This window comes from Hypanus sabinus, chromosome 10, assembly GCF_030144855.1.
Source record: "Hypanus sabinus isolate sHypSab1 chromosome 10, sHypSab1.hap1, whole genome shotgun sequence".
In the NCBI taxonomy this organism is placed as follows: domain Eukaryota; kingdom Metazoa; phylum Chordata; class Chondrichthyes; order Myliobatiformes; family Dasyatidae; genus Hypanus; species Hypanus sabinus.
The window spans coordinates 35,676,775-35,704,057 of NC_082715.1; the positions used below are offsets into that span (position 1 = coordinate 35,676,775).

Sequence of the window (27,283 nt, forward strand, 5' to 3'; positions counted from 1 at the left end):
CCACCAGATTCAAGAACAATTACTACCCTATAATGATCCCCTAAACAAAAAGAGATTAACTGCACTCACTTGTCCATCCATTGAGATGATTCCACTTTAAGAGCTCTTTTATCTTGTTATTTTATGTTTTTGTTATGTATTGCTATTTATTTATATCTGCATTTGTGCAGTTTGTTATCTTCCTAAAACTCTGGTTGATCTTTCATTGATAGTCTTCTAGTTACCATTCTGTAGATTTGCTGAGTATGTTCACAGTAAAACTAATTAATTAATTTAAAAATAATTAAAAATTAATTAATGTACTTGGTGACATGTTTGTACTCTGATAATAGAAAAATACTTTGAACTGTGTCCTGTGCATAGATTTTAACCTAATTCCTCTTTGTAGTGAATTGGTAAATAAACTGGTTTGTTTTGTCATATGTATTGAAGTTTGTGTAAAACCTTGTCTTGCATACTGTTCACACAGGTTGGGTCACTTCATTCCAAGAGTGTTTTGAAGTAGTACAAGATGAACAAGAGTCCAGAATGAAGTGTTATAGTTACTGAGAAAGTCCAGTGCAGGTTCCTAACAAGGTAGATTGTGAAGTCAAAAGTCCTTTTTATTATACTAGATAGCTATTCAATAGTCTTGTACAGCAAGATAAAAACTGTTTCTAAGTTGGGTGATATGTGCTTTTAGGCTTTTGTATCTTCTGATAATGGGAGAGGAGAGAAGCGAGAATGTCTGGGCTGGTGGGCTCTTTGATTATGCTGACTGCTTTACTGAGGCAGTGAGAAGTATAGACAGAGTCCATGGAGGGGAAGCTGGTTTCTGTGATGGGCTGAACCACGTCAACAGTTCTTTGCAGTTTCTTGCCATCATAGGTAGAGCAGTTGCATCACTAAAAATTAGTGAGGGCCAAAGGGGATATGTCAGATTTCTTTAGCCTCTTGAGGAAGAAGAGGCATTGGTGAACTTTCTTGGCGTGATGTCGATGAGGTTGGACCTGGACAGGCTACAGATGATGTTCACTCCTAGGAACTTAAAGCTCTTAACCCTCTTGACATCAGTCTTGTTGATGTAAACAGGTGCTATGCACTGCCCCCTCCTGAAGCCAACGACTAGCTCTTTTGTTTTGCTGACATTGAGGAAAAGGTTGTTTTAAAGATACCATGCCACTAGGCTCTCTTATCTCCTTCCTGTATCTGACTAACTGTCATTTGAGATACAGCTTTTTATGCTGATATCTGCAAACTTGTAGATCAAGTTTGAGCAGAATCTGGTCATGCCATTATAAGTGACTTAAGTAGGGGGTTGAGGGTGTAGCCTTGTGGGACACCAATATTGAGGTTAACCATGTAGGGTTGTTGCTGCCTATCCTTACTGACTGCATTCTGTTGGTTAGGAAGTGAAAGATGTAGTTGCAGGAGGAGTGGTTGAGTCCCAGGTCTAGGCATTTGAAGATGAGTTTACTTGGAATTATAGTATTGTAGGCAGAGCTATAGTCAATAATCAAGTTTATTCTAGGTGTCTTTACTGCCCAGGTGCTCTAAGATGACTGTTGTGCCAGAGAGACAGCAGTAGGTGAATTGTAACAAGACAAGGCTGAAAGCAGGTGCGAACCTCAGATTGAAGCTGGGAGAGGTTAACACAATGGTGACTGTGGATTCAGGTGCATTGGAGGCTGTCAGGATAAGTGGTGATCCTCTTCTGTTCAAAACATGTTTATTGAAACAATTATTTTTGTCTATCAACAAATCTTGAATTTTAAACGTAAAAAAAAATGAAACCAGTATTTTCATCTGTGTAGACCTTTGGCAAATCTTTCCAGTTTTGCCTCCAGCCCATTGCTTTATTCATGTTCCTCGATTTATGCTTATACAGTGCACATAAACTGTGCAATGTGTATCTACACTATCTGAAAATCTATAAATTTTTCATTGAATGTCACTTTTGGAAAGATGCATTTTAAAAGTGGATAGTGACATATGTCTTGCTCCTTTTTTTTCAGAAGCAATTTCTTTGCCTAATCTAATTTTAATTCGGGCTTGAGAGTCCTGACCTAAAATCACAATTGCTCTGCCACTTTTCCCTATATTATAGATAGCGTACACAAGGAGCAGTGGGACAGATAAGTGGATGATATTGGTATGTAAGGTCACTAACATTGTTCAAAATAAATCTTGCAGTCTTTAATTCTAGAACCAAGGATACTAGTGCTCTTGAGATCTAATAGCTAAAAATACATTATTTAAAAACAGTGAAAAATTACAAGACGTTTTTTTTCTAGTAAATGTGTATGTTTATCTTTAGGTTTATAGGAACATTGGGTACCATTACAATTAAATGTAAAGATCTCCGTATTATCCAACTGGACATTCCTGGCATGGATGAATGTTTAAACATTGCTAGTTCTATTGAGGTGAGATTTATTCTTATTTTTGTGTTCCAATTATTATTGATACCTTATTTCTCTGATATGATTTTATATAAAGGATTAGTTTTAGTACCTGTAGTTTTAGTGGTCAATGTAGTATGTAATTGATGAAAGATATTATTTCTTTCTGGTCCAACGTTTACCTTAAATCTAACTTCAGCTCACCCTTATTGCTATTATTAAATATTTCATGGTCTGTTTTAAGTCTGTTTAAGTAATGGCCTCAATATTATGGATAGATTTGGTTAAATTTTGAATGTACCAAGTTGGATTGGGAAAGCTGAAGCTTTTTCATTTCGGATTTGAGTGGCTTAGATTCATTGATCTTGCTAGAATTTAGATTTTAAGTTCCACTCAATAATATTAAATTGGACTCTGACATTTCATGAGAGTGAAAATGTGAGCAACAATTAAGAGTTAAAGAATACACTAATTGAATATACTGGAAAATGAAGATATTCAGTAGTTGTACAAGTATTTACAAAGTTTTCTGTGGATAAATAGTTAAAATATTCCAAATGAGTAGAAATCCAATGTTGCAAAAAGAACTTCCAAGTTCAGTTTAACATCTGTACTATTCATTGATCCTACCATAACAGGGCACCTATTATGTTGCCCTAATTGTCACAGCACTTCTGTTCCAACTTTCTTCCAATACTTCACCTGTCACCAAAACACAGAAAAATCAAAATTCTTTTGTAGCTGTAGCCTTCTGGCGTTTATTAAATTTTTGAGGGCAGTCAATTTGTGTTAACGTCAATACAAAATACTTAGCATCAACGCAATAGAACTTTTAAGTTGGGTAGATTGTTCATAAGGATACCTGCATGATAGTTTTTAAAAGGAATTGTGTAAACATATTGAGGTTAAAAAATAAGTTGGATATGGTTGAAGAACTAGATACTGCTTTGAAAATTGATAGGCTAGTGATTTTACTAGATTGACGGACTAGTTTGCTCATTTTCACTGTTAAAATGATGCAAGTGCAGTATTAAATTCCATATTGTAATTCTAAGGCCATTGAGAATTGTTCTTGCTTTTGTGGGAATTGATGCAAATTAGTTAAATGTGTCAGTCCTGAAAAGGGAAAATAACTTTGAAGGTGCTGACTATCATTTTTAACTGACGATGGTCTCCTACCCTCTCTTAAGTATTCACTCTGAAAATGTAAGAAGATTTCTCCCATTTCCTATCTGCATGCCTCTGTTTTTGGACACTTTTCCGTCTTCTTTTGGAGCAGCACTTCAGGCAGAACATTCTAGACCCTAAGGTCTTGCTTTGTAAAGAAAAATAAATCTTCATGTCACTTTGAGCTTACTTGTCAATCACTTTTATTCTGGTTTTTGACCCAAACACCACTGGGAGCAGATGCTCTATATTCACTTTTTTAATGATTTTAAATTTAGGTAGTGCTGCTATAATATAATAACTAGATATGTGCCATATGTATAAGCAATGGTGAATAAGGTAACACTATTTAACACAATCATTATTACAGTGGAGTAAGTAGAATTACAGAGGCAGGAGAAGTACTGGCCAAAGTTAATTGAAAGGAAACACTAGCAAAGATAACTTACTTAAGCCCATCACCTGTACTGGAGCATAACCGCCGACAGCAGCTCAATGGAGTTCTCTGTCCTGGGCCAGTGTTTCAAGTTCTCCCCAGGTGTAGCCGATCTTCTTGGTGTATCTTTCCTCGCCCAGGGATGAGGTCTTCGGAACATCTGAGGTTTCTGTATCACTGGGTTTTATGGGATGGGGTTGCTAGCCCCTGCAAACCTTCCTCCTTTTGTAGCTGGGCTTGGGACCATACATAGTGAAGTTAGCAAAACAGCAATGGCTGGAGTTTCTGAGAGCGATTCAGAGAGTATAGGTTTGGAGGTGGCATGGTTCCGGAGGATTGGAGAGCTGCAAATGTTACACCACTCTTTATACGGGAAAGGAGGCAGAAGAAATGAAATTATAGGCCAGTTAGCCTGTCTTCAGTGGTTGGGAGGTATTGGAGTCCATTATTGAGAGTGAGGTTTTGGGGTACTTGGAAGCAAGTGATAAAATAGGCCAAAGTCAGCAAGGTTTTCAGGAGGGAAATCTTGTCCAACAGATCTGTTGGAATTCTTTGAGGAAATAACGGGCAGGATAGACAAAGGAGAGTCAGTGGATGTTTACTTGGATTTTCAGAAGGCCCTTGACAGGGTGCCACACTTGAGGCTACAAGCATGGATAAAGCAGTGGCTGATTGGCAGGAGGCAAAGAGTGAGAATAAAGCATGTGGACCTTTTCTGGTTAATAGTGGTGTCCTGTAGGGGTCAGTGGTGGAACCACTTCTTTTCACATTGTATGTCAATGATTTAAATGACTGAATTGATAGCTTTGTGGCCAAGGTTGCAGATGATGCGAAGATGGTTTGAGGAGTGGGTAGTGTTGAAGAAGCAGGTAGTCTGCAGAAGGACTTAGACTCATTAGCAGGATGGTCAGAGAAGCAGCAGATGGAATACAGTGTAGGGAACTGTATTTAGCGAAAGGAATAAAAGCAAGGGTTATTTTCTAAACGGGGAGAAGTTAGAGTTGCGAAGTGACTTGAGAGTCCTTGTGCAGATTCCTAAAGGTTTACTCGCAGGTTGAGCCAGGAAAATGCAAAAGGGAAATGCAGTGTCAGCATTCATTTTTAGAAGACTAGAATATAAAAACATAATTTTGATTGAGTTGAGAGTTACTTTGGAAATTGACAAACATAGAAAAAGTTGTCTGGGAGGTGGGAACAGTTTTGGAGAAAAGCAACTTTTTTCCATGTAACCGCCCCACAGTAATCTGACAGCACTGTCTCTTAAAAACATGGGCTGCTAGTTTCACCACGGGAGGCCATTGATAACTGACCAGGATTTGCTTCAGCTAACTCTTGTATGAGAATGCTTTATCAAACAATCAGACATACAATTATATTTAGCTTACGGTAACAAGATAAACTTGCAATTTAAAAAAATGCTTTTATTTTTTTAAAAATCTTGCAGGAAAAAAATAACTTTTTAAAATTGTGGATCTCAAGCTCTAGCCTCCAACTTTGTTTTTCTCATTTGTTGTAACGTGGTTTCCTATAACATAAAGTTTTTTTAGGAATGCAACTATCACATCCTTGAAGTCTTTCGCTCTGCTTTTCATAGTTCATTGTGCTCCTGAGAACTGAAAATTATGCCCTATGAAGTGGTAGTGACCTTCCCATCAATACCTGGGGATCTCCATAACATAATTCCCCACAATCCGGAGGAAAACAACCTTTGAATACAGCTTTGCCAGTTTTTTTTAATCTGTACTGCTGCAGTACATTGACTTTTGCCTTGATAACAAGGTTATTACATGAAACCTTTTTGGATGTCTTTTGGAGGTTCTTGTATGCTTCATTATATGCAAACATCAAGTCCTTGTATGTCATATTTTCCTCTTCATCTTTATCTAATTTTGATTCACCTTTTACCAAACCTATGCTGGCTTTCTGTAACAATTTCACACTTCTACAAATATCTGCTATTTCCATCCCTGAGTATTCTTTCCTAAACACTCCCGAGCACGTACATTAAACTGATCAGTGGCAACCACGTTTATCCCTGTCACCCTTGTGATACAGCAGAGTGTGGGGGGGTGGTGTTTGGTTCCTAGAAAACAGTCCATGTTCTGTAATTTTAGGTAATGTGAAACTGTAGTATCTGTGCATGCATCATTAAATAAGTTGCAAAGTTGTCTTTATGTACTTTTTATGGCTCATAACTAAGCATGAACTTTATTCAAAACCTCATATTTTTGAATTCTCTGAAGGTGAATTTGTTACACTAGTAGGCTAATGCAGTGCTTTCCTATACCTTTTTAAAAGAAGTGTCTTAGTTTTTACAGTTTTCCAGTCATTGAGTACCTTGACTATATAGATGTCCAGAAGATAATTTCTGTAACAGCCCTCCTCTCTCTCCCTACTTATTCCTAGTTTGTCTGTATTCACTTTTTCAATACTCTTAATGATCTTGGCCCTCCTGTCATTCAGGATGCAGTTTGCTTAGAACTGGTGTTTTATCCACAAGTGCATCAGGCCTTTCCAGGATCATTTTTTCTACCTCCTTGTACTATTTGAATTGCAGCTTCTTTTACTCGGTCTCTGGTATTATCATCATTATGCCGATGTTAAGCAATCACTCGAGCAGTGCAGTGATTAGAAAACAAGGGACAGCTTACCTCGATGCCTTTCTAATCATTCTCAGGGACATCACTCAGGGTTGTTTGAAGAAATCTCTGCCCCATTATCATCACTATATCACCTGCAGCACACTCGACCACTGTTATACTACGATTAGGAGTGCTTACTGTCTGTTCCTTAGACCACGTTTCAGAAAATCTGTCCTACCTATATACAGGCTGTGGATAAAGAGCAAGCCTCCAGAGATAACAGGTGCTCACAGGAGGCAGAGAATTGGCTGTGGGATTGTGGACTGGGCCAAGGACTTATCAGATGATCTGAACAAATCTACCATGGTTGACACGGAGTTTACAGAAGCAGTCGTGGACGAGTGTGTCCCCACAAAGTCCTGGATGAACCAAGAGATCTGCAACCTGCTGAGGGTCATTCAGGTTTAATGACCAAGTAAAATACAACAGGTCCAGGTACGACCTCTGGAAAGCCATCCCATGTGTGAAATAGCAATTTCAGTCAAACTTGAATCACTGAAGAACGCTCAACAGCTTTCACTCCTCCAAAGTGAAAACAATCGACAGAGATAACAGGAACATTGCAGTGCCAGATGAGCTCAGTGGTTTTTATGCTCATTTTGACTGTCAAAGCATGAAGAATATTTATAAACCACGGTCCCCAATGACCTTGTGATTTCAGTCTGAGGTTGATGTGAAAACATCCTTCAGGAGGGTGAACCTACAGAAAGCACCTGGACAGGGCTCCTGGCCGAGGACTCCAGACCCGTGCTGATCAGCTGGCTGAGTGTTCACTGATATCTTTAACTCTCACTTTGGCAATCTGAGGTGCTCATCTGCCTCATTGACTATTGACTTCATAACAGTTTACATTCACTGTGATGAAATTTAAGAGACTAATAGACAGGTGTATGGAGGAATTTAAGATGGAGATTATATGGGAGGCAGGGTTTAAGCATCGGCCCAACATTGTTGCTGAAGGGCCTGTACTTTGCTGTACTGTTCTCTGCTCTGTGTTCTATGTTTGAGAGATTAGGATGAAACATATCGGCTCCTGCTGAGGAGTGACTTGGATCTGCTCCAATTTGCCTACTATCACAATAGGTCAACAACAGATGCCATTTCATTGGCTCTTCACTCAACCCTGGAATAGCAGGACAGTGAAGGTGCATACATCAGGATGCTCTTCATTGAATACGACTCTGCATTTAATACTGTCATCCCCTCAAAACTAATCAGTAAGCTCCAAGACCTAGGCCTCAATATCTCCTAGTGCTGTTAAATCCTTGATTTCCTCATTTGCAGACCCTAGTCATTTTGGATTGGTAACAGCCTCTCCTCCAAATAGCAGTCAGCACAGGTGCACCGTGAAGTTATGTCCTTCATCCCTTGCTCTACTTGCTTTATACTTAGGACTGAGAGGCTAAGCACAGTCCAGTGCCACAAGTTTGCAGGCAATACCACTGCCGCTGGCTGAATCAAATCAGCATTTAGGAGGGAGATTAAAATCTGGCTGAGTGCTGCCACAACAACAAACTCTCACTCAATAAAAGACTAAGCTGATTATTGACTACAGGAGGAAAAAACTGGAGGTCCATGAGCCAGTCCTCATCAGGGGATCAGAGGTGGAGAGAGGTCAGCAATTTAAAATTCATCAGTGTTATCATTTCAGAGGATCTGTCCTGGGTCTGGCACGTAAGTGCAATTATGAAGTAAGTTCAAGCTGCAACGCCTAAGGCTATCAGCTTCTGTTTGTCTAGGGGAAAATCCGTCCTCCTGCCAAATTGTGTCTCCTGTTTGCGTAGATGTTGTGTAATGCACACTGGCACAAACTCGCACACACAATATCAGACAGCACACAATGTACATTTTACAGAGTACACTTTGTAAATCTTACTGGAACTAGGTAATTAATAGCTATACAATATAAAAATAAAAGAAAAAGGCGCCAAAACTTATCAGAGTTCAATCAATTCATGCACGACCGTTGGAGCTCAATTATCGAAGCCTTCGGTCCACCATTCTATCTTCCTCGATCTGCTGCCTGGGACCACCCTCAGTGGTCGACCAGAGCGGGTCCAGCACATCCTTCCTCTTCGGTTCTCCTCCCGAAAAGCCCACCACTGACTCCAGGTCCCCACACATACAGATAGAATAACGTTGCTTCCATTGGTTAGTTCCTCCGTTATCAATAATTATAACCCAAACATTTCAACTAAACAGAGCATTAACTTATCAGTTACCCACAAAGAAGCCATTTCATTATAACGCTACAGAGAAGCCATTTTAAATATGCAGTTAATAGTTAACATTACAGTTAACTTTGCACTAGAAGTTCGTAAAGATTTGGCATGTTATTTAAAACTATCAAACTTGCAGAATATGCAGTGGAGAGTATATTGACTGGTTGTATCACGGCCTGGTATAAGCACCAATGGACTTGAATGAAAAATCCTACAAAAAGTAGTGGATGTGGCCTAGTCCATCACGGGTAAAACCCTCCCCACCATTGAGCACTGTTGCAGGAAAGCAGTATCTATCATCAGAGACCCTCACCATCTAGGCCATGCACTCTGCTCCATATTCATCAGGAAGGAGACACATGAGTCTCGGGACCCACACCAGCAAATTCAGGAACAGTTATTATCCCTTAACTATCAGGCTCTCGAACCAGTGGGGATAATTTCACTCAGCCCAACACTAAACTGTTCCCACAGTTGATGGACTCACTTTCTCATGTTCTTGATGATTATTATTGTTTGTTTGTCTGTCTGTCTGTCTATCTGTCTGTCTGTCTATCTATCTATCTATCTATCTATCATTTTAGATAGATGCTTTATTGATCCCAAAGGAAATTACAGTGTCACAGTAGCATTACAAGTGTACAGATATAAAAATATTAGAAGACAAATAGAGAGACTAAAAAATAAGTTACCTCAAACAGTCTAACGGGAGAAAGTCATCACTTCCCTGGCTATAGGTTGACTCATTATAGAGCCTAATGGCTGAGGGTAAGAATGACCTCATATAGCAGTGCAGTTGTCTTACTAAGAAAGTTTTCCTCTACTCAGCCAAGTTGGCATGCAGAGGGTGAGAAACCTTTTCCAGAATTGCCAGGATTTTCCGGAGGGTCCTTTGTTCTACCATAGCCTCCAGTGTGTCCAGTTTGACTCCTATAACAGATCTACCCTTTCTAATTAGTTTATTGAACGTGTTGGCATCACTTGTGTTGATGCCATTGCCCCAGCACACAGCCTCTTTCTTGGTGCTCCACTCATCCAGGTGCACCTCCAGCTACTTGTAGGTCCACACCATCAGGGAGCAGTGCAGGCTTAGTTCTCCTAAAGTCTTCCTAAATTTTGCAAGGAGGAATGGGCAAACCTAATAGAGACTTATTCAAAAAGACCACTGGCTGTAATAGCTGTGAGAAGTGGTTCAACTAAGTACTGAGTAAAGGGGGATGAATGCTTTTGAAGTTTTGACATTTCAATTTTGAATTTTTACTTTTTCATGCTTTACAATTTTCCCCATTTTTTTTGTGCTCTGCTGTGGGGGAAAAAAAAAATGTGATTCACAAATAAAAAAATTCTCAGTTAAATTGACCAAAATCCCTGGTCGTTTTTCTCATTTATGTTAGCAAAGGGTTAGGGGCTGAATGCTTTTACAAAACATTGTAGATGCTGCCTTTCTTGCTGAATTCTCCAGAATTTTGTGTGTGTTACTCTGGAATATGGAATACTTAAGCAGGTAAAACAACAAAGCAGAGTATTGGTTAAAAGTGAGGCTGCTGAATGCTGGTGTACATAGCTATCATTATGCTTGAACAAGTAATACATAAAGTTTGCCTATAGTTAACATATCTTGCATAGTAATAGGGAGTAGAATAGGTTGTTGCAAGGTGAGTGCCTTCAAGATTGAGAAATTTTGTTGCAATTATACAGAGTGCTAGTAGGACCATACCTGGAATACTATGGGCAATTTTACTCTCTTTTATAAGGGTAAATATACTGAACTGGCAGCAGTTCAGAGAGGGTTCTTTGAATTTCCTGGGACAAAGGCTTTAGCTTGCGAAGGAGGGCTGAGAAGGTTTGCTACATTCCTTGGAGTTTAGGAAAATGAGTGGAAATTCTGTTTAAATTGCGAAGGTTTGAAAACGAGTTTGGCAGGATTGATTCTGAGAGTGTTTTCTGTAGGGTGGGCATGTTCAGCTAGGAGACAAAGTTTGAGAATAAGGAGTTGCCCATTTAAGATGTGCAAGGAGCATAGAGCAGACAGCACAGTGCAGGCTCTTCAGCCCACAATGCTCTACTAATCTTTCAGTGTAATCCTTTGTATGCTTAGTCTTCCTAAAGTCCATCACCATCTCCTTTGTCTTCCTGATGTTGAGCTGCAGATGATTCAGCTTGCACCATTTGACAAAGTCCTCCAACAGGCCCTGTATTCCTCCTCCCGTCCTCCCTTTACGCACCCAACTATTGCTGAGTCATCAGAGAATTTCTGCAGATGACATGGCTCAGTGTTGTATCTAAAGTCCAAGGTGTACAGGGTAAACAGGAAGGGAGCCAATACAGTCCCTCATGAGACCCCTGTGCTGCTTATAGCCATTTCTGAAGCCGCACTAACTGTTAGGTAGTCCGTTATCCAGGATGCAATGGAAGTGTCATCTTGTATTGAATGGAGTTTTACCACCAGTAATGAGGACTGGATGGCATTGAAGGCACCTGAGAAATCAAAAACCATGATCCTCACAGTGCTGCCCTGCTTATCCAAATGGCTCTGTTCAGCAGGTAGCTGAGAGCATTGTCGACTCTAGTGTGTCCTGGTAGACAAACTGCAGGGGATTGAGGGCTGATCTGACTAGGGTTCAGAGGAGAGCCAGCACCAGCCTTTCTAGGATCTCCATGATGTGTGAGGTCAGGGCCACTGGACTGTAGTCATTCAAGATTTTGGTTGACCCTTCTTGGGTACTGGGACCACACATGATGTTTTCCACATAGTCGGGACCCTTTCCAGGCTGAGAGTCACACACATCCCTCCCCACAGATCTCCCACCTGGTACTTATCCCTGCAAGTGTAAGTGCTACACCTGTCTCTACACCTCCTCTCTTACCACCATTCAGGGCCCCAAACAGTCCTTCCAGGTGAGGCAACACTTCACTTGTGAGTCTGTTGGGGTCATCTATTGCATCCAGTGCTCCCGGTGTGGTCTCCTCTACATCGGCGAGACCCGACGCAGATTGGGGGACTGTTTCATCGAGTACCTCAGCTCCATCCACCCCAACAGACAGGATCTCCCGGTTGCCACCCACTTCAACTCTGCTTCACATTCCCATTCAGATATGCCCATACATGGCCTCTTAACTGCCAAAATGTGGCCAAACTCAGGTTGGAGGAGCAACACCTCATATACCGTCTGGGTAGTCTCCAGCCCCTTGGTATGAACATCGAATTCTCCAACTTCCGGTAATTCCCTCCCTCTCCCTTCCCCCATCCCAGTTTCACTCTGTCTCCTCTTCTAGCCGGCTATCACCTCTCTCATGATTCTGCCTTCTTCTACTACACATAGTGCTTTCCCCTTACATTCCTTCTTCACCTGTCCTGCCTATCCCCTCCCTGCTTCCCCTCCCCCACCCCTTGATCTTTCCTCTGGTTTTTCACCTGGCACTTACTAGCCCACCTTCCCCCCACCAGCCTTCTCCTTCCCACTTTCCCCCCACCTTCTTTATAGGGCCCCCTGCCCCCTCCTTCAGTCCTGACGAACGGTCTCGGCTGGAAACGTTGACTGCTTGTTTCCATGGATGCTGCCCAAACTGCTGAGTTCCTCCAGCTTGTTGTACGTGTTGATCTCTAATTATGGAGTTTCCCTAAAACTACTCCACTCCTTTTCTTTCCCCCCCTCCCCCCCACCGTAACTGCCCATGCAGGCAGTGCATGCAAGCTAGATTTCAACATTGAAGAGAAGTTTGGATAGGTACATGGAGGGTAGGGGCATGGGGAACTATGGTCCATGTTATAGATCGATGAGAGTAGACAGCATAAGTGGTTTGGCATGGACTAGATGGGTTGAAGGGTTTGTTTCTATGACTCTTCCCTTCTAAACCACAGAGACAGACTCCGTGCTGGAGGTCAGGTTGCTGTGACTTTCCCCGGTAGATCATTCTCATCCCTGCCCTACCCCCACCCCAAAGTAATCAAAATGGTATACTTATTATTGAGGGAATGACCATAAGGGTGCTCTGCACTGGCTGCCTATTGCTTTTCCCTCTCCTGAGGGTTACCCAGGTACCTGTCTCCTGCAAGAGACTATCTCCCGGTACCTCCTATCACCATCTATCATTTTTCCGTACGTCAAAGCTTATCCAACTGCAGCTCCAGTTCCTTCTTAACACAGTCTCTAAGGAGCTGCAGCATGGTGAACTGTGTGCAGATGTAGTTATAAGGGAGACTGGAGTTCTTCAAAAGTTCTCATATCTCACACACGTTATGATTGCAGCCTGTCGAAAAGTCCCAAAAGCACCCAAACAGTTTTTAAACCTCAAAGTACACAGCAGATGCTGTGGTCAAATCAACACATACAAAAGCTGGATGAACTCAGCAGGTCAGGCAGCATCCGTTGTTTTTAAAACTTGCACCGTGTCATCAGTGAACAACTTCTCATGATGTTTATAGCCCATTGAAATTTACTTAGACCTTTGATGCAAACTGATTTTCCATTTCAGTATTTGATCAGCCCCAAATGCCTCGCAACCTTTTCCTGTTGATGTGCATTTAGAGTATACCTTTTATATTTGCTGATGGCCCTTTTGTATGCTGGCTTTATTTCTCATTTCCTTTTCTTGCCACTAACATACCACTGACTCTGGACACAGTCTCAGTGCACTAGTTATGTACTAACAGGACAAAAAAAACTTACTAGAAATTTACTTAAAACCTTCGCCTGTGCTCACCCAAGCGTGCTCTTACCTCAGCATTGTGAGCTGAAGCCTGACCACTCTAACAGTGTCCTTTCACACAATGACCACTCTGCTGACACATTGCTTTTATTTATTAGCCCTTGTGGAGTGCCTGAATTGTTAATGATTGCAGCCTACTGAACAGTCCCAAAAGTACCTAAACTCTTTTTAAACCTCAAATTGTGTCACCAATGAACAACTTCTCACAGTGATCTTAGCCCATTTAAATTTACTTTGAAATTTGATGATGATTGATGCAAGGTGCTTAAAATCTTATTGCGTCCTTTGTTTTTCAAACTAATCTTCCATTTTGGTGTCTGATCAGCCCCAAATACTTCACAACCTTTTCCCGTTGATGTGCATTTAGAGTATTTCTACATTTCCTTTTAAATTTGCTGACTGCCCTTTTCTGAGCTTGCTTTATCTCTCATTTCCTTTTCTTTTCACTTCCTCTCCTCTGCTTTCTACATACTGCATTTGGTTGTATGTAAACAACCTGCCATATGTTATTGTTTTCTGCCTCATTTTACATTTTGTCATCATGGCTTCTAATTTCCTTTCTATTCTTCCTTATATAAATTTAACTAGACTGTACTTGGAACACCACTTATGGTTGTGTTATTATTCAATTACATTTTTACCTGCCAGGCTGATTCTAATTACCCAGACCAGGTCTATTCATATTGAAATTGGCCCTTCTTCAAATGACTACCTTTACTTTGGAGTGATCTGTAGCTGAACATATAGTTATACTAATAAAAACATAATTACTCTTTCTAGATGTTTCTCTATAGATACTTGTTCCACAAAATCTAGTCCAATGTTTAGCCAGAAATGTACTGATGAACATGGATTCACCATATAAATATAATTGCGAAGAAAGCATGACAGCACTTCTACTTCCTCAGGAGTCTGCGGAGGTTTGGCATGTCATCAAAAACGTTCGCAAACTTCTATAGATGTGCCGTGGAAAGTGCGTTGACTGGCTGTATTATGGCTTGGTATGGGAACACCCGATGCCTTTGAGTGAAAATCCTGCAGAAGGTAGTGGATTGACCCAGTTCATCAAGGGTAAAAACATCCAAACCATTGAGCACATCTACATGAAACATTGCTATAGAAAAGCAGCATCAATCATCAAAGATCTTCACCACTCAGGCCATGCTCTTTTCTCACTGCTGGTATTAGGTAGAAGGTGCAGTTACCTCAGGACTTGCACTGCCTGGTTCAAGAACAGTTACTACCCCTCAACCATCAGGATCTTGAAGAATAACTACACTCATTTAAGGACTCTTTTATCTTGTTATTTCATGCTCTTTATTTATTGCTATTTATTTATATCTGCTTTTTTACAGTTTTTTTTTACAATTCACAGTTACTGTTCTGTAGATTTGCTTAGTATGCCTGCAGAAAAAGAATCTCAAGATTGTGGTGACATATATATACTTTGATTAAAAATTTTGCTTTGAACTTTGAAGGAAGTTTCTATAAGCTGCTTCAGAAACTCACCATCTTAGCCCATATATTATTGCATATTTCTGCAATTTCCTTGCATATTGGTTCCTCAAAATTCCTGGAAAATATTTTAAGTAAATTTTTGCTATGTGGAATGCTTATGGTTGATTTGGTATTGTTTATTTACCAAAAATGAGTGGAAAGTAGCATACTGTACATGTAGTCCTGTAAGTCAGACACAAATGTAAACATCAGTGATGTAGTAACAAAAATTTATAAATCAAATAATGTTAAGTCAAAGAGTGCTCTTATCCCAGAGTGTAAAAGAACATTTTGTCAAAACTCTAATCAGATTGATTTTACATTTGGTTGTTCCAAGGCACCTTGTCTCTCAAACCCTTCAATAATCTTGATGAAAACAGAATGTCCTTTCCTTTTCTTTGATCTTTTTGAATTGCCTTGTGTTGAGGAATATTTAAAACATATTCCTGTCCTTGGATCTGTTACTGCCACAGGATCATAATCCCACATAGTTAATTGCAATTGCAATTCATCAGCCTTACTAAATACACTTCTTAGTATTTATAAACTTGACTTCTTGTGGTTCTGCTATAGTGCAATTTCTGTCACTCATCCCTATTTGCCCAGTTTTTCTTTTTTCTGTGTTGGCTTCTGGCAAATTAGTTTAAAATAGCTCTATAGCACTACCAAACCTTGTGGCAAGGATATTGGTCTTGGGGCCAATGTGTAATCTGTCTTGATGAAGCAGATCCCTTCTCAATGGTCTGCATCCCAGGTATCTAAAGCCTTCCTGCACCATTTTTGGAGCCATGCAATTATCAGTGTGCTCCTTCTACTTTTAAACCTGTTTGCATGTAGTGTATGATTAATACCTTTTGACCTTGTGCTTTCCTTAGTCCAGTTCTGAACATTTTATTCTTTATTCTGTCGGTGACGTTAATACTGACATAGACCATGACTCGTGTCTGATCATTCACTTCCACCAGTATTTTGAGTAAGTATTTAGTGAAATGTTTACTTTTGGCACCAAGGTTAGTTTAGATCCATTGGGCCAAAGGGTCTGTTTCCATGCAGTATAACTGTATGACTCTAATCCTGTTGACCACCCACCTGTGTAGGACATCATTGAAAGAGTGTTTATGTATTTTAAGCTGTTTGGAATCACTTTGTGGAAATGCTTCCTTAATTATGAATCTTCTGCTCCTTTTCTGTATGGTTGGTGCTATGGTCTTGACTCTGGCTTTACTTTGGACAAAATACTCTGTATTTGATGACTTTGGGATTTCTTGTGTTATGAATGTACCATAGCTCTGAGGGGCCGAAGGGGCGGGAGCAGGCCCCTCCTTCCGGAGAATCGCAAAATCACTATTAATTTGGGTCTCGGACCCAGGAAATGAGAGTCAATGCAACGGTTTTGACCATTGTTCTTAGAGACACCTGTGTGAATTGCAACTCCGTGCTACGTGCCAGCTACCAGGGACATGGACACCCTCGGGCAATGTGGGGGTGGGGATTGCATCACCCTACTTTGATGGACATCTACAACTCTGCAAGTCAAGATAAAAGGGGACTGCAGGAGGCGGTACGCCAGTGACGCACCAGAAGGACACACCATCGCTCAGCGCTCCCGTGCTAGCGGGAAGCCATTCAAAGCCACGTGCGTTCCGTTCTCCTTTGCCTGGGGAGTGGGTGGCTGATAACACCGAAAAGGACTTCGAACTAACAACGAGGAACCAACGCTCCCCTGATTCAACGGAGTTGCTTCATAAAGACCCGGGCAAGTTTTCCTTTTCTCACCAATCTCTCTCTCTCTCTCTCTCTCTCTCTCAAACACGTGAAACCCAGCGATTCCCAAAAGGCTGAAGCCTGCAGACTTCTGAGTGACTTTTATATTCCCAACGGACAATATATTATCCCTTAGACAACAGTAGAGCTTATTTCTTAATGATGATTATTACTATACCTGCGCTTTAGATTGAGTATTGACGACGTATATTATCTGAATGTTTGTATTAACCTTACTTTTGTGCCCCCCTTTATAAATAAAAACATTTGAAAATAGTGCCATCAGACTTCAATGGACCTCTCTATCTTTGCTGGTAAGTGATCCAGCTACGGGATACGTAACACTTGAATTATCAGCTAACTTGCCTGTCTTAGTTCCTTCTTTGTCTGATTTTTGACCTACAGGATAAGCATCGCCTTAATTGTGCAGTTCGTATTGGACTGCACTGACACCAGCTACTGTTCAAATTTTAAAACTATGAATTCCCTCCTTAAAGTTGCACAAGACAGATTGAAGTATATTGGAGTTCCCACATGGTGCAAGTTATGCACTCCATGAATCTGAGAGGCTGTGCTATGCCTCTATTAAATTGACTCAACTAATAGAGAAAATACTAAAGTGCCTTTACCATTATATGCCTTATTATTTTACATGCTGTGAAAGTTTTTTTTTTAAGTGCTTCTTTAAACTCTGCAGCACCTCTGCTTTCCAATTTCCTTTCAAGTTCTTGCACTCCTGTCGAATTCACTTTGTCTCTGTCTCCCAAAACTCTTTCCAATTCACTTAGCCTCTGTTCGCAAGTTTGACTTATTGTGACTAAATCTACACATAGATGCTTTTACTTATAGGGCAAGTTAATTGGAGAATTTTTTCAAAGAATTTTAATTTATTCCTGGTATTTTGACATTACAGTCATGTCCAGTATTCATTGCTTCTCTCCGATTCTGCTCCATAGATGGTACTGGACAGCCTCTTGATAGCAGGAATACCAAGAAGTCCAAGTCAGAGCCATGGTATATCCATCCACATGTTGCCCATCTAGGCTGCAGATTCAAAGGAAGCAGGAAAGTTCTAACCTTCTCAAAAGAAACAGGATTGTATTCTTGTCCTTCGGAAAAATAATCAATTTTTAAAAAGACTTTATCTTGATTATATCTTGACTAGTTAAACGACCCTTCAAAATTGGGTAGATAATTCTACAGAAGGCTGCTAATGAAGATAGAATTATCACTAACAGATGTGGAATTAAAGAGAACCTTTCAAAAGCTTGACCAGGCAATGTTTTAGGGGGTATACCTCAAATTCAGAGGTAAATCTATCAGGCAGATTGATTGAATATGTAATATGAATATTTCATGTTTTGCTGACAATTATATCTTATGAAAATGTTAAACTTCGTAAACCATGGAGAGTAAGGTAATTTAATTTTATGATTAACCCTTGAATTCAGTTTGCTTTATAGCAATATTTTTATGGAGAACTAGTTGGTGTATAGTTTCACTTGGCATATAGCAAGTTATTCTTGGGATCGGTTCTTAATACTGCATTTCTGACTGAGATATTTGTAAATATCTCAGTCAGAAAGGGATTAGTTGGTAGGGATTAGTTTTAAGTTCCAAGTGCTCCTATCACATTTTGTCACTGTAACCTTATCTTTCAATCTTTCTGAATTATGGAGGACAGCATGTGTATAAATGTCTCTCTCCAGCAGACTTCATCATGATTATCGTGACTCCAGTATTTCTACTATTTTTTAATGTTTCTTAATTATACATATGATTTTTTAATGTTCTATTGCTGAGCAGCAGTGAACCCTCTGATTAGCCTATCGTAGTTCTCTTTGGGAACTAGTTGACTTGATCAGCATTTCTGATTTGGCTATTGCACTTAATAATTTTCTTTAGAAGTCCCAAATATCTTTGTTCAGGATATTTACAGGCTTGGAGTTTTTATTGTTCTATACTTGAGTTTGTCGTCTACTTGTATTATTGTGTGAAGCTGTTGGCATCTGATTAGGGCAGAGATTCCCAACCTGGGGTCCTTGGATCCCTTGGTTAATGGTAAAGATCCATGGCATCACAAAGGGTGGGAACATTGTCCTGTGAGTTGTCAGGATTACTTAGAGAGATTTCTGGACGTTTAGGATAGAATGTGTATTTGTCAAAAATGTGTGTGCTTCTTAGGCTATATTACACATCCTAATGCTTTTTGAAAATTGGTGTTTCCAGCATCTAAGATGAACAGAGAAAATAAAATGTATAATCAAGACCCAAACTATAAACCCCATTTCCAGAAAAGTTGGGATATTTTCCAAAATGCAATAAAAACAAAAATCTGTGATATGTTAATTCATGTGAACCTTTATTTAACTGACAAAAGTACAAAGAAAAGATTTTCAATAGTTTTACTGACCAACTTAATTGTATTTTGTAAATATACACAAATTTAGAATTTGATGGCTGCAACACTCAACAAAAGTTGGGACTGAGTTAAAATAAAATTGAAAGGTGCACAGAATATTCAAGTACCACCGGTTTGGAAGACTCCACATTAAGCAGGCTAATTGGTAGCAAGTGAGGTATCATGACTGGGTATAAAAGTAGCATCCATCAGAGGCTCAATCTTTACAAGCAAGGATGGGTCCTGGCTCACCCCTTTGTGCCAAAATTCATGAGAGAATTGTTAGTCAGTTCAAAAGGAAGATTTCTCAATGCAAGATTGCAGTGAATTTAGGTCTGTCAACATCTACAGTTCATAATATTGTGAAAAGATTCAGAGAATTCAGAGACATCTCAGTGCGTAAAGGACAAGGTCAGAAACCACTTGAATGCGAGTGATCTTTGAGCCCTCAGGCAGCACTGCCTAAGAAACCGTCATGCTACTGTGACAATTATAGCCACCTGGGCTCAGGAGTACTTCGGAAAACCATTGTCACTTAACAGTCCGTTGCTGCATCCAGAAATGCAACTTGAAACTGTATAACGCAAGGAGGAAGCCATACATCAACTCTATGCAGAAACGTCGGTGAGTTCTCTGGGCCCGAGCTCATCTCAGATGGACCAAAAGACTGTGGAACCGTGTGCTGTGGTCAGATGAGTCCGCATTTCAGCTAGTTTTCGGAAAAAACGGGCATTGAGTTCTCTGTGCCAAAGATGGCAACCATCCTGATTGTTATCAGCGAAAGGTGCAAAAGCCAGCTTCTGTGATGGTATGGGGGTGTATCAGTGCCCATGGCATGGGTGAGTTGCATGTATGTGAAGGTACCATTGACTCTGAGGCGTATATTAGGATTCTAGAGAGACATATGTTGCCATCAAGGTGACGTCTCTTCCCGGGACATCCATGCTTATTTCAGCAGGACAATGCCAGACCACATTCTGCATGGGCTACAACAGCGTGGCTTTGTAGACACAGAGTGCGTGTGCTTGATTGGCCTGCTGCCAGTCCAGATCTATCTCCTATTGAAAATGTATGGCGCATCATGAAGAGGAGAATCAGACAACAGAGACCACGGACTGTTGAGCAGCTGAAGTCTTAGATCAAGCAAGAATGGACAAAATTTCCAATTGCAAATCTACTAAAATTAGTATCCTCAGTTCCAAAACGATTAAAAAGTGTTATTAAAAGGAAAGGTGATGTAACACAATGGTAAACATGCCTCTGTCCCAACTTTTGTTAAGTGTGTTGCAGCCATCAAATTCTAAATTTCTGTATATTTACAAAATACAATTAAGTTGGTCAGTAAAACTATTGAAAATCTTTTCTTTGTACTTTTGTCAGTTAAATAAAGGTTCACGTGAATTAACATATCACAGATTTTTCTTTTTATTGCATTTTGGAAAATATCCCAACTTTTCTGGAAATGGGGTTTGTAAATGGTTTCAGGAACTTTAAAAAAAAATAGTGCCTGTGAAAGAGACAAACTTACAGAAATTTTCAACAAGTCATTAGGCATATTTCTTTCTATACTGGTGAGGGGTAAACAACCTAAAATACATAAACACTCTTTCAATAAAGAGCCTCACAGATGGGTGGTCAACAAGATTAGATCATAGGAACAGTCCTGGCCCAAGTGGTCTATGCTGACCAAGATACTCCGTCTAAATTCCTTGCTGTAATACACAGACCCTGTTGTATCAATAAGCTCTGGGCCTGGACCCCATTGACACATTTTGCCCTGTACCTGACCTTTCCAAATTGGCTCGGTGCTTAGATCAATCGAACCTTGCTCAGGTGGACGGGCCGTGAATCTGCTCCGACTTTGCTCTGCTCCGTCCGCCCCGACTTCTCGAGCGTGCCTCGACGTAGCCTCAGCTTTGTTTTGCATCCACGTGCGTCAACCCTCAACTTAGCCTTGCTTTTGCTCGCCTCTTCATTGAGTTCATTCACCATATTTTTTTTACAGAGAAGCTGTTATTAATGATTTGGCTGTATTTCTTGTTTTGTTAACCACCAGTAAAATCACTCACCTTCAGCAGCACCATCTTAAACCAATGTATAAAAAAAATGAAACCATTCCCCACATCCTTTGCTCCCATCTGAATTACAAGCTGGCTCTCAGCTCCAGATTGACAGATACAGTACTGTGCATAAGTCTTAGCCACATAGATATAGCTAGGGTGCCTATGTGGCTAAGACTTTTGCACAGTATTATATCCAAGTTGGTGCTCATGACATTAGCATGACTGTGAGCAGGGCATAAAAATGCTTCATGAGGATAAGCTGTGTAAGTAGACATCATCATGGAAGATGAAATATAAATTAAGGTCATCCACTTTGGTGCAGAAAACAGAAAAAAGGAATTTTTTGAATGCTGATGATTTTGGAAATATCGATGTTCAAAAAGACTTGGGTATTCTTGAATGAAGCTCACTGAATGGAAATGCAGTAAGGAGTCAAAATGCCTTTTGTTCTGAGAGGATTTGAGTGTAGGAGTAAAGAGATGCTACTGTGATTACATAGAGCTTCAGTGGACATTGTCGACAGAGTATTGCGAGCGATTTTGGTTTACTTTTTTTCAAAGACAGGATGTCATGGAAGAAGTGCAATAAAAATTCCCCAGAATGTTCATTTTATCAACATGTGGACTTTGCTACCAGCAGAGAGAACACATTAGATCTGGTTTACAGTAACATCCATGGACTTTCAAGGCTGCCCTGGCCTGCCATGCTCCCACCTTGGATACTCTGATCTCTTATCTGTTATGCTAATTCCTGCATAAAGTCTACTGCCAAAATGAGTCAAACCAGTGCACAAAGAAATCAGGATCTGGCCAGTAGGATCAGCTTCAACATTACAGGACAGTTTTGAAAGCATGGACTGGAGTATGTTCAGAGAGGTGGCTAGCTATGATCAACATAGATGAACATACAGGATCTGTGACCAGTTCTATAGTGAAGTGCATCAAAGATGTCACTGTCATTAACTCCTTAACCATTTGGTCCAGTCTGAAGTCGTGGCTGACAGCAGAGGCACTGCTGAAAGAACAGGATGCTGCCTTCAGTTTGGGTGACAGGATATCTCTCGAATCAGTAAGAGCTGTGCTGTACGTGTCATCAGGAAGGTGAAACTCTCACTCGGTTCAGCGCACAGTGGAGTAAACGTCTCATCCCACCACTGCCTATAAGGAGTTTAAACATTCTCCCCGTGACTGCATGGGTTTCCTCTCACAGTCCAAAGACCATTTGGTAGGTTAATTGGTCTTGACAATTGTCCCCTGATTAGGCTAGGATTAAATTGAGTATTTGCTGGCCAGTGCATCTAGAAGGGCCTATTCTGCTCTGTACTCCAATAAATAAATTTTTAAAATTTCCAGCCTTTTCTGTGATACCAGAGACACGTGGTGAATGTGGCAGGACATCCAGACCAACAGAGTATAAGACTGCACTGTGCTTCATTTACTGCAATACCCCTCTTCCTGATAAGTTGAATGTCTACTACGCACAGTTTGATGCATTGAATGATGTGCCGGCTAGGAAGATGCATCTTCCTTGAGGAGCGGGCACTCTGTCTGACCACTGCTGATGTGAGGAGGACCATAGTTAGGGTCAACCATGCAAAGCTGCGGGACCTAACAACGTACTTAGTCACGTGCTGAGAGATTGTGCAGCTCAGCTAGCAGATAGCTCACAGACATTTTGAACAACTCTCTGAAACAATTCAATCTCCCTGCAGGCTTCAAGGCCGCCACCATCATCCCTGTGCCCAGTAGGTTAATGGTAACATGCTTAATGACTGCTGTTCAGTGGCACTGACCTCAGTAATAATGAAGTGCTTGGAGCAGCTGGTCATGAACTGCATTAAATCCTGCCTTCCCATTGCATTGGACCTTTACCAGTTTGCATATCACCTGATATGTATTCACAGACGTACAATAGTCTCTGCTCTCTACTCAGGCCTGTCCCTTTTAGAAAATAGTGTTTAGCATTCCAGATGATTATGCCTCAGAAGTTGTTTTTATTGAGTCTCAGCAATTCTCTATAACTGGAATTTGGGATTGTTGACTGAGAGATCTTGTACAGTCCATGTTGGCAGTAACATCTCTGTGTGCTTAGTCTGCTGTTGTGCGCAGTGTTGGCGCACGACTGTAATGTTAGATCCACCTCTCACCACATCATTAAGTTCAGAGATGAAACAGCAGTGGTTGGCCTCATCAGCAACAATGATGAGTCAGCATATAGAGAGAAGGTATAGCAGCTTGTAGATTAGTGTGAACACAACAACATGGACAAAACTAAAGAGATTATTGTGGACTTCAGCACTGCTCCCTACTGCACATCAACGGCTCCTCTGCGGAGAGAGTCGATGCACCAAGTTTTTTGAAGTGCACATCATGGGTGATCTTAACTGGTCCCTCAACTCTACCTCTTTAGTCAAGAAAGCAGGGAAATTGAGGGAGTGAGTCTTCCCACCCCCATTTTAACCATATTCTCCTGGAGCAGCGTTGAGAGTATCCTGACCTAGTATGGAATTGCAAGGCTGGTGTGACTGCAAGACACTGTAATAGATTGTGAGGACTGTTGAGAGAATCATCAGTGTCTCTCTCCACACCCCCATTGAAGACAGGGCCCTCAGCATCGTCAAGGGCCCCTTCCATCCGTCCCACAATCTCTTTGACCTCCTACCATCAGGCAGAGGGTACCACAGTACAAGAACAAGGACTGTTTGGCTGGGTAACAGCTTCTTTGCACAGGCTGTGAGACATCTACCCTGCTAGTACTCTGCTCACATTATTTATGACAGTGCTAGTAACAGTAATACAATAATATAAGTGAATATGTATTTAACTGTGCATCATATATGTACTTTATGTCTACTTCTACATCTACAGAATACTTCTATTTGTGAATATTATTTTATGTGCTGTATGTGATAAATGTACTGTGTTCTGCACGTTGGTCCCCGAGGAGAACTTGAATGCTTTATGCCTGTATTCCGCTGAATTTAGAAAAATAAGTGAAGATGCTGTTGAAATTTACAAACTGTTTAGAGGTTAAAGTTAAAAACTAGAGCAGTCTCAGAATGAGGGGTAGGTCATTTAGCAAAGGGAAAGAGGAATTAATTCTTTATCTCAGACGAATGTGAAAGCCGAGTCATTTGGATCATTCAAAACGAAAGAATGTTCAATTCAGAATTCTATGACATAAAGCAGACCATTCATCCCCCTAAGGCTGAGCATTAATCCTAATTCCATGTATTCTATCCCTATACCGTTAATTTGGGGTGCCATAGTAGTGTAGCGGTTACTGCAATACTATTACAGCTTGTGGCATTCTAGTGTCATCTGTACGCAAGCTAGTGCATTCCTTCCCATGTACGTGTGGGTTTCCCCTGGATTTTCCAGTTTCCTCCTGCCATCCAAAGATGTACTGGTTAGTAGGTTAATTGGTCATTGTAAATTGTCCTGTGACTAGGCCAGGGTTAAATCGGTGGGTTGTTGGGTGGGATGGCTCTAAGGATCAAAGTGCCTATTCTGCACTGTATCCCAAAATAAAAATAATAACTATTACCACCACCACCCCCCCCCCCCCCGACCCTCCATGTTCTACCATTTGCCTAAGCACTAGTGACTGATTAATTTGCCAGCCCGCATTTCTTTGGGATGTGGGAAGAAACCAAAGTACAGAAAGCCTATATGGTTACATGTGTTACATTAAACGTCAGATGGGCAACACATAAGATCAGAATTGAACACTGAACCTTGATCACTATGTGCATTCCTCCAGTTGTGTCTCTCCTTTCTGGGCTGTGTGTCTGTATCAGAGGCTGGCTGTTTTGCTGCTGCTGTTGTGTTTTGTTGTCATTGCTTGAATCACTCTGCTGCACATCGTGAGTATGCCATGTTGATGCCAGAATGTTTGGTGACACTTGCAGACTGCCCCCAGCACATCCTTAGGTTGTTTTGGCTATTAACGCAAACAAGGCATTTCACTGTACATTTTGATGTACATGTGATAAATCAATAAATCTGAATCTGAAGGAGTGTTGATGTGTGACAGAGTGAGCAGGGCAGCACGTGGTATGGATGGCCTTAGTCAAAAAAGTCCATGTTTCCATGAAAACATAATTCAGTTGGTTTGTATGTGTTAAAATAAATGTGTTAAAGCAAAAAGTAAAGACATTACTTTGTTAAAGATAACTTTCTAGTACGACAATCACTGTACATGTATATTTCAATAAAATCTTAATTTGGAACGAGTTGATGTCGATTCAACAAAAATTATTGCTCTGTTTTATGTTGCTTTATTCAGGCAAACGACTAAACTGAGCAACAAAGCAACATCAGTCTTTTGTTTATCCTTTGGTTTTTAAGATGAGCTTAGCCTACTTCAATTTTAGAAAATATTATTGCCAAATGCAGTGAATTAATCTTACATTCTTCATTTTCTGTGGACAGCCTCAGGGATTTGGCAAGGAGCAGGCTCATCTGACAGGATCGTCTTTAATTTAAGACCAGTTCTGGATGATTGTCCCTGTGTATTTCCTAAAACAAGAGGTTGCCTTGCATGAAACCCAACTGAATGGTCGTGAGGGAAGATTATATGTGAAAATAGAATAGCAACAGCAGTACGTGAGCCATTTTTTAAAAATCAGAAATTTGTGAGTATTATATGATTTAAAGTAATAGACTTTAAAATATTGATATTGGTTACTAAGAAACTCAATTCCTAGTCATGCTGGGCTAGGATATCAGCTGACCTGGAATCATTTTCAGGTTGGTGCTCATGGAGATCAGTGCTGAGGCCTGGCATGGATATAATGGGCTGAATAGTCTCTTGTAACATAATTTCTATGATAACGCTTTGGTTGCTTAGGCTTTGCTGCCAATAGAAAGAAAAGTGTGAAAGTTATCAGGACACAGGCTGTTCAGAGAGAGGTTAAGTGAGTAGACAGAACATCAACAGATGGAATTTGGAATATATTCCTGCAGATGCTGGAAATCCAGAATAACACATACAAAATGCTAGAGGAACTTGGCAGATCAGCCATCATCTATGGACAGGAATAAAGAGTCAAGATTTGGAGCCAAGACACTTCATCAACTTGTTATTCCTCTTCATACGGTGCCCTGAAAATGTATTCAGTCCCTACAACTATTTTAACATTTTAGTATCTCCTTTTCTAAATTTAAAATGCATTGATGTGGGATTTTTTTTGAGCTAATCTACAAAACATCATGTCAAATCAAAAGAAAAATTCCAAAACCTGTCAAAAATTTTTAAAATTAAAAACCAAAATTGTGAGTCTGAAAAAGTATTCGTCCCCTTTGTAATTACTACACTAACTTTCCTCAGATGCAATGTTGTATATTATCTTACCAACTCACCCACTTGGTTGATAAACAACATTGGAGAATTTTCAATGCATTCATAAGAATAAATACCTCCTCTGTGTGTAAGATCCAACAGCATGGTAAATTTTCAACAGACCAAACCAAAATGAAGACGAAAGAGCATTTAAGACAAAACAGGGAAATTACAATAGAAAAGCACGAATCTGTGGAAGGGTACATGACCATCTGAAAGTCACTGAACATACCTTGGAGCTCAGTGCAGTTTATCTTGAAGAAGTGGGAAAAAAGTATGAAAGTACAGAGATACTTCCTAGGTCAGGCCATCCCTCTAAAATTTAGTCGTTGGAGAAGAATTGTACTTGTAAGAGAGGCTACTGTGACGCAACAGTCATTCGGAGCGAGCTGTGGAAGTCAGTGGCTACAACTGGAGAAGTTCATGGCTCTACAATCTCTAAGGCGTTCCTCAAAAAGGGTATTTATTTATGGAATATTGGCAAGAAAGACATCCTGGCGTAAAAAAAATGGCATCTTTGCCCGTAAAGGTTTTACAAAGCGTTGCTTAGAAGATACTGTAAAGATGTGAAAAGGGTCTTGTGGTTGGTTGAGACTAAATGGAACTTTTTTGCCTCAATACTAAATGGTACATGTAGCATAAATCTAATACTGCACA

General features: G+C 40.4%; 1 protein-coding gene across 1 annotated transcript in view; it reads left to right on the plus strand.

Moving 5' to 3' along the window:
- The window catches only part of mtmr9 (myotubularin related protein 9), an 89,325-nt gene that overhangs the window by 2,255 nt on the left and 59,787 nt on the right, over positions 1-27,283 (plus strand). The window contains exon 2 of the mRNA XM_059981654.1: positions 2,297-2,405. Within this exon, the coding sequence (XP_059837637.1) occupies positions 2,297-2,405 (109 nt within the window). The remainder of the gene's footprint in view (positions 1-2,296; positions 2,406-27,283) is intronic.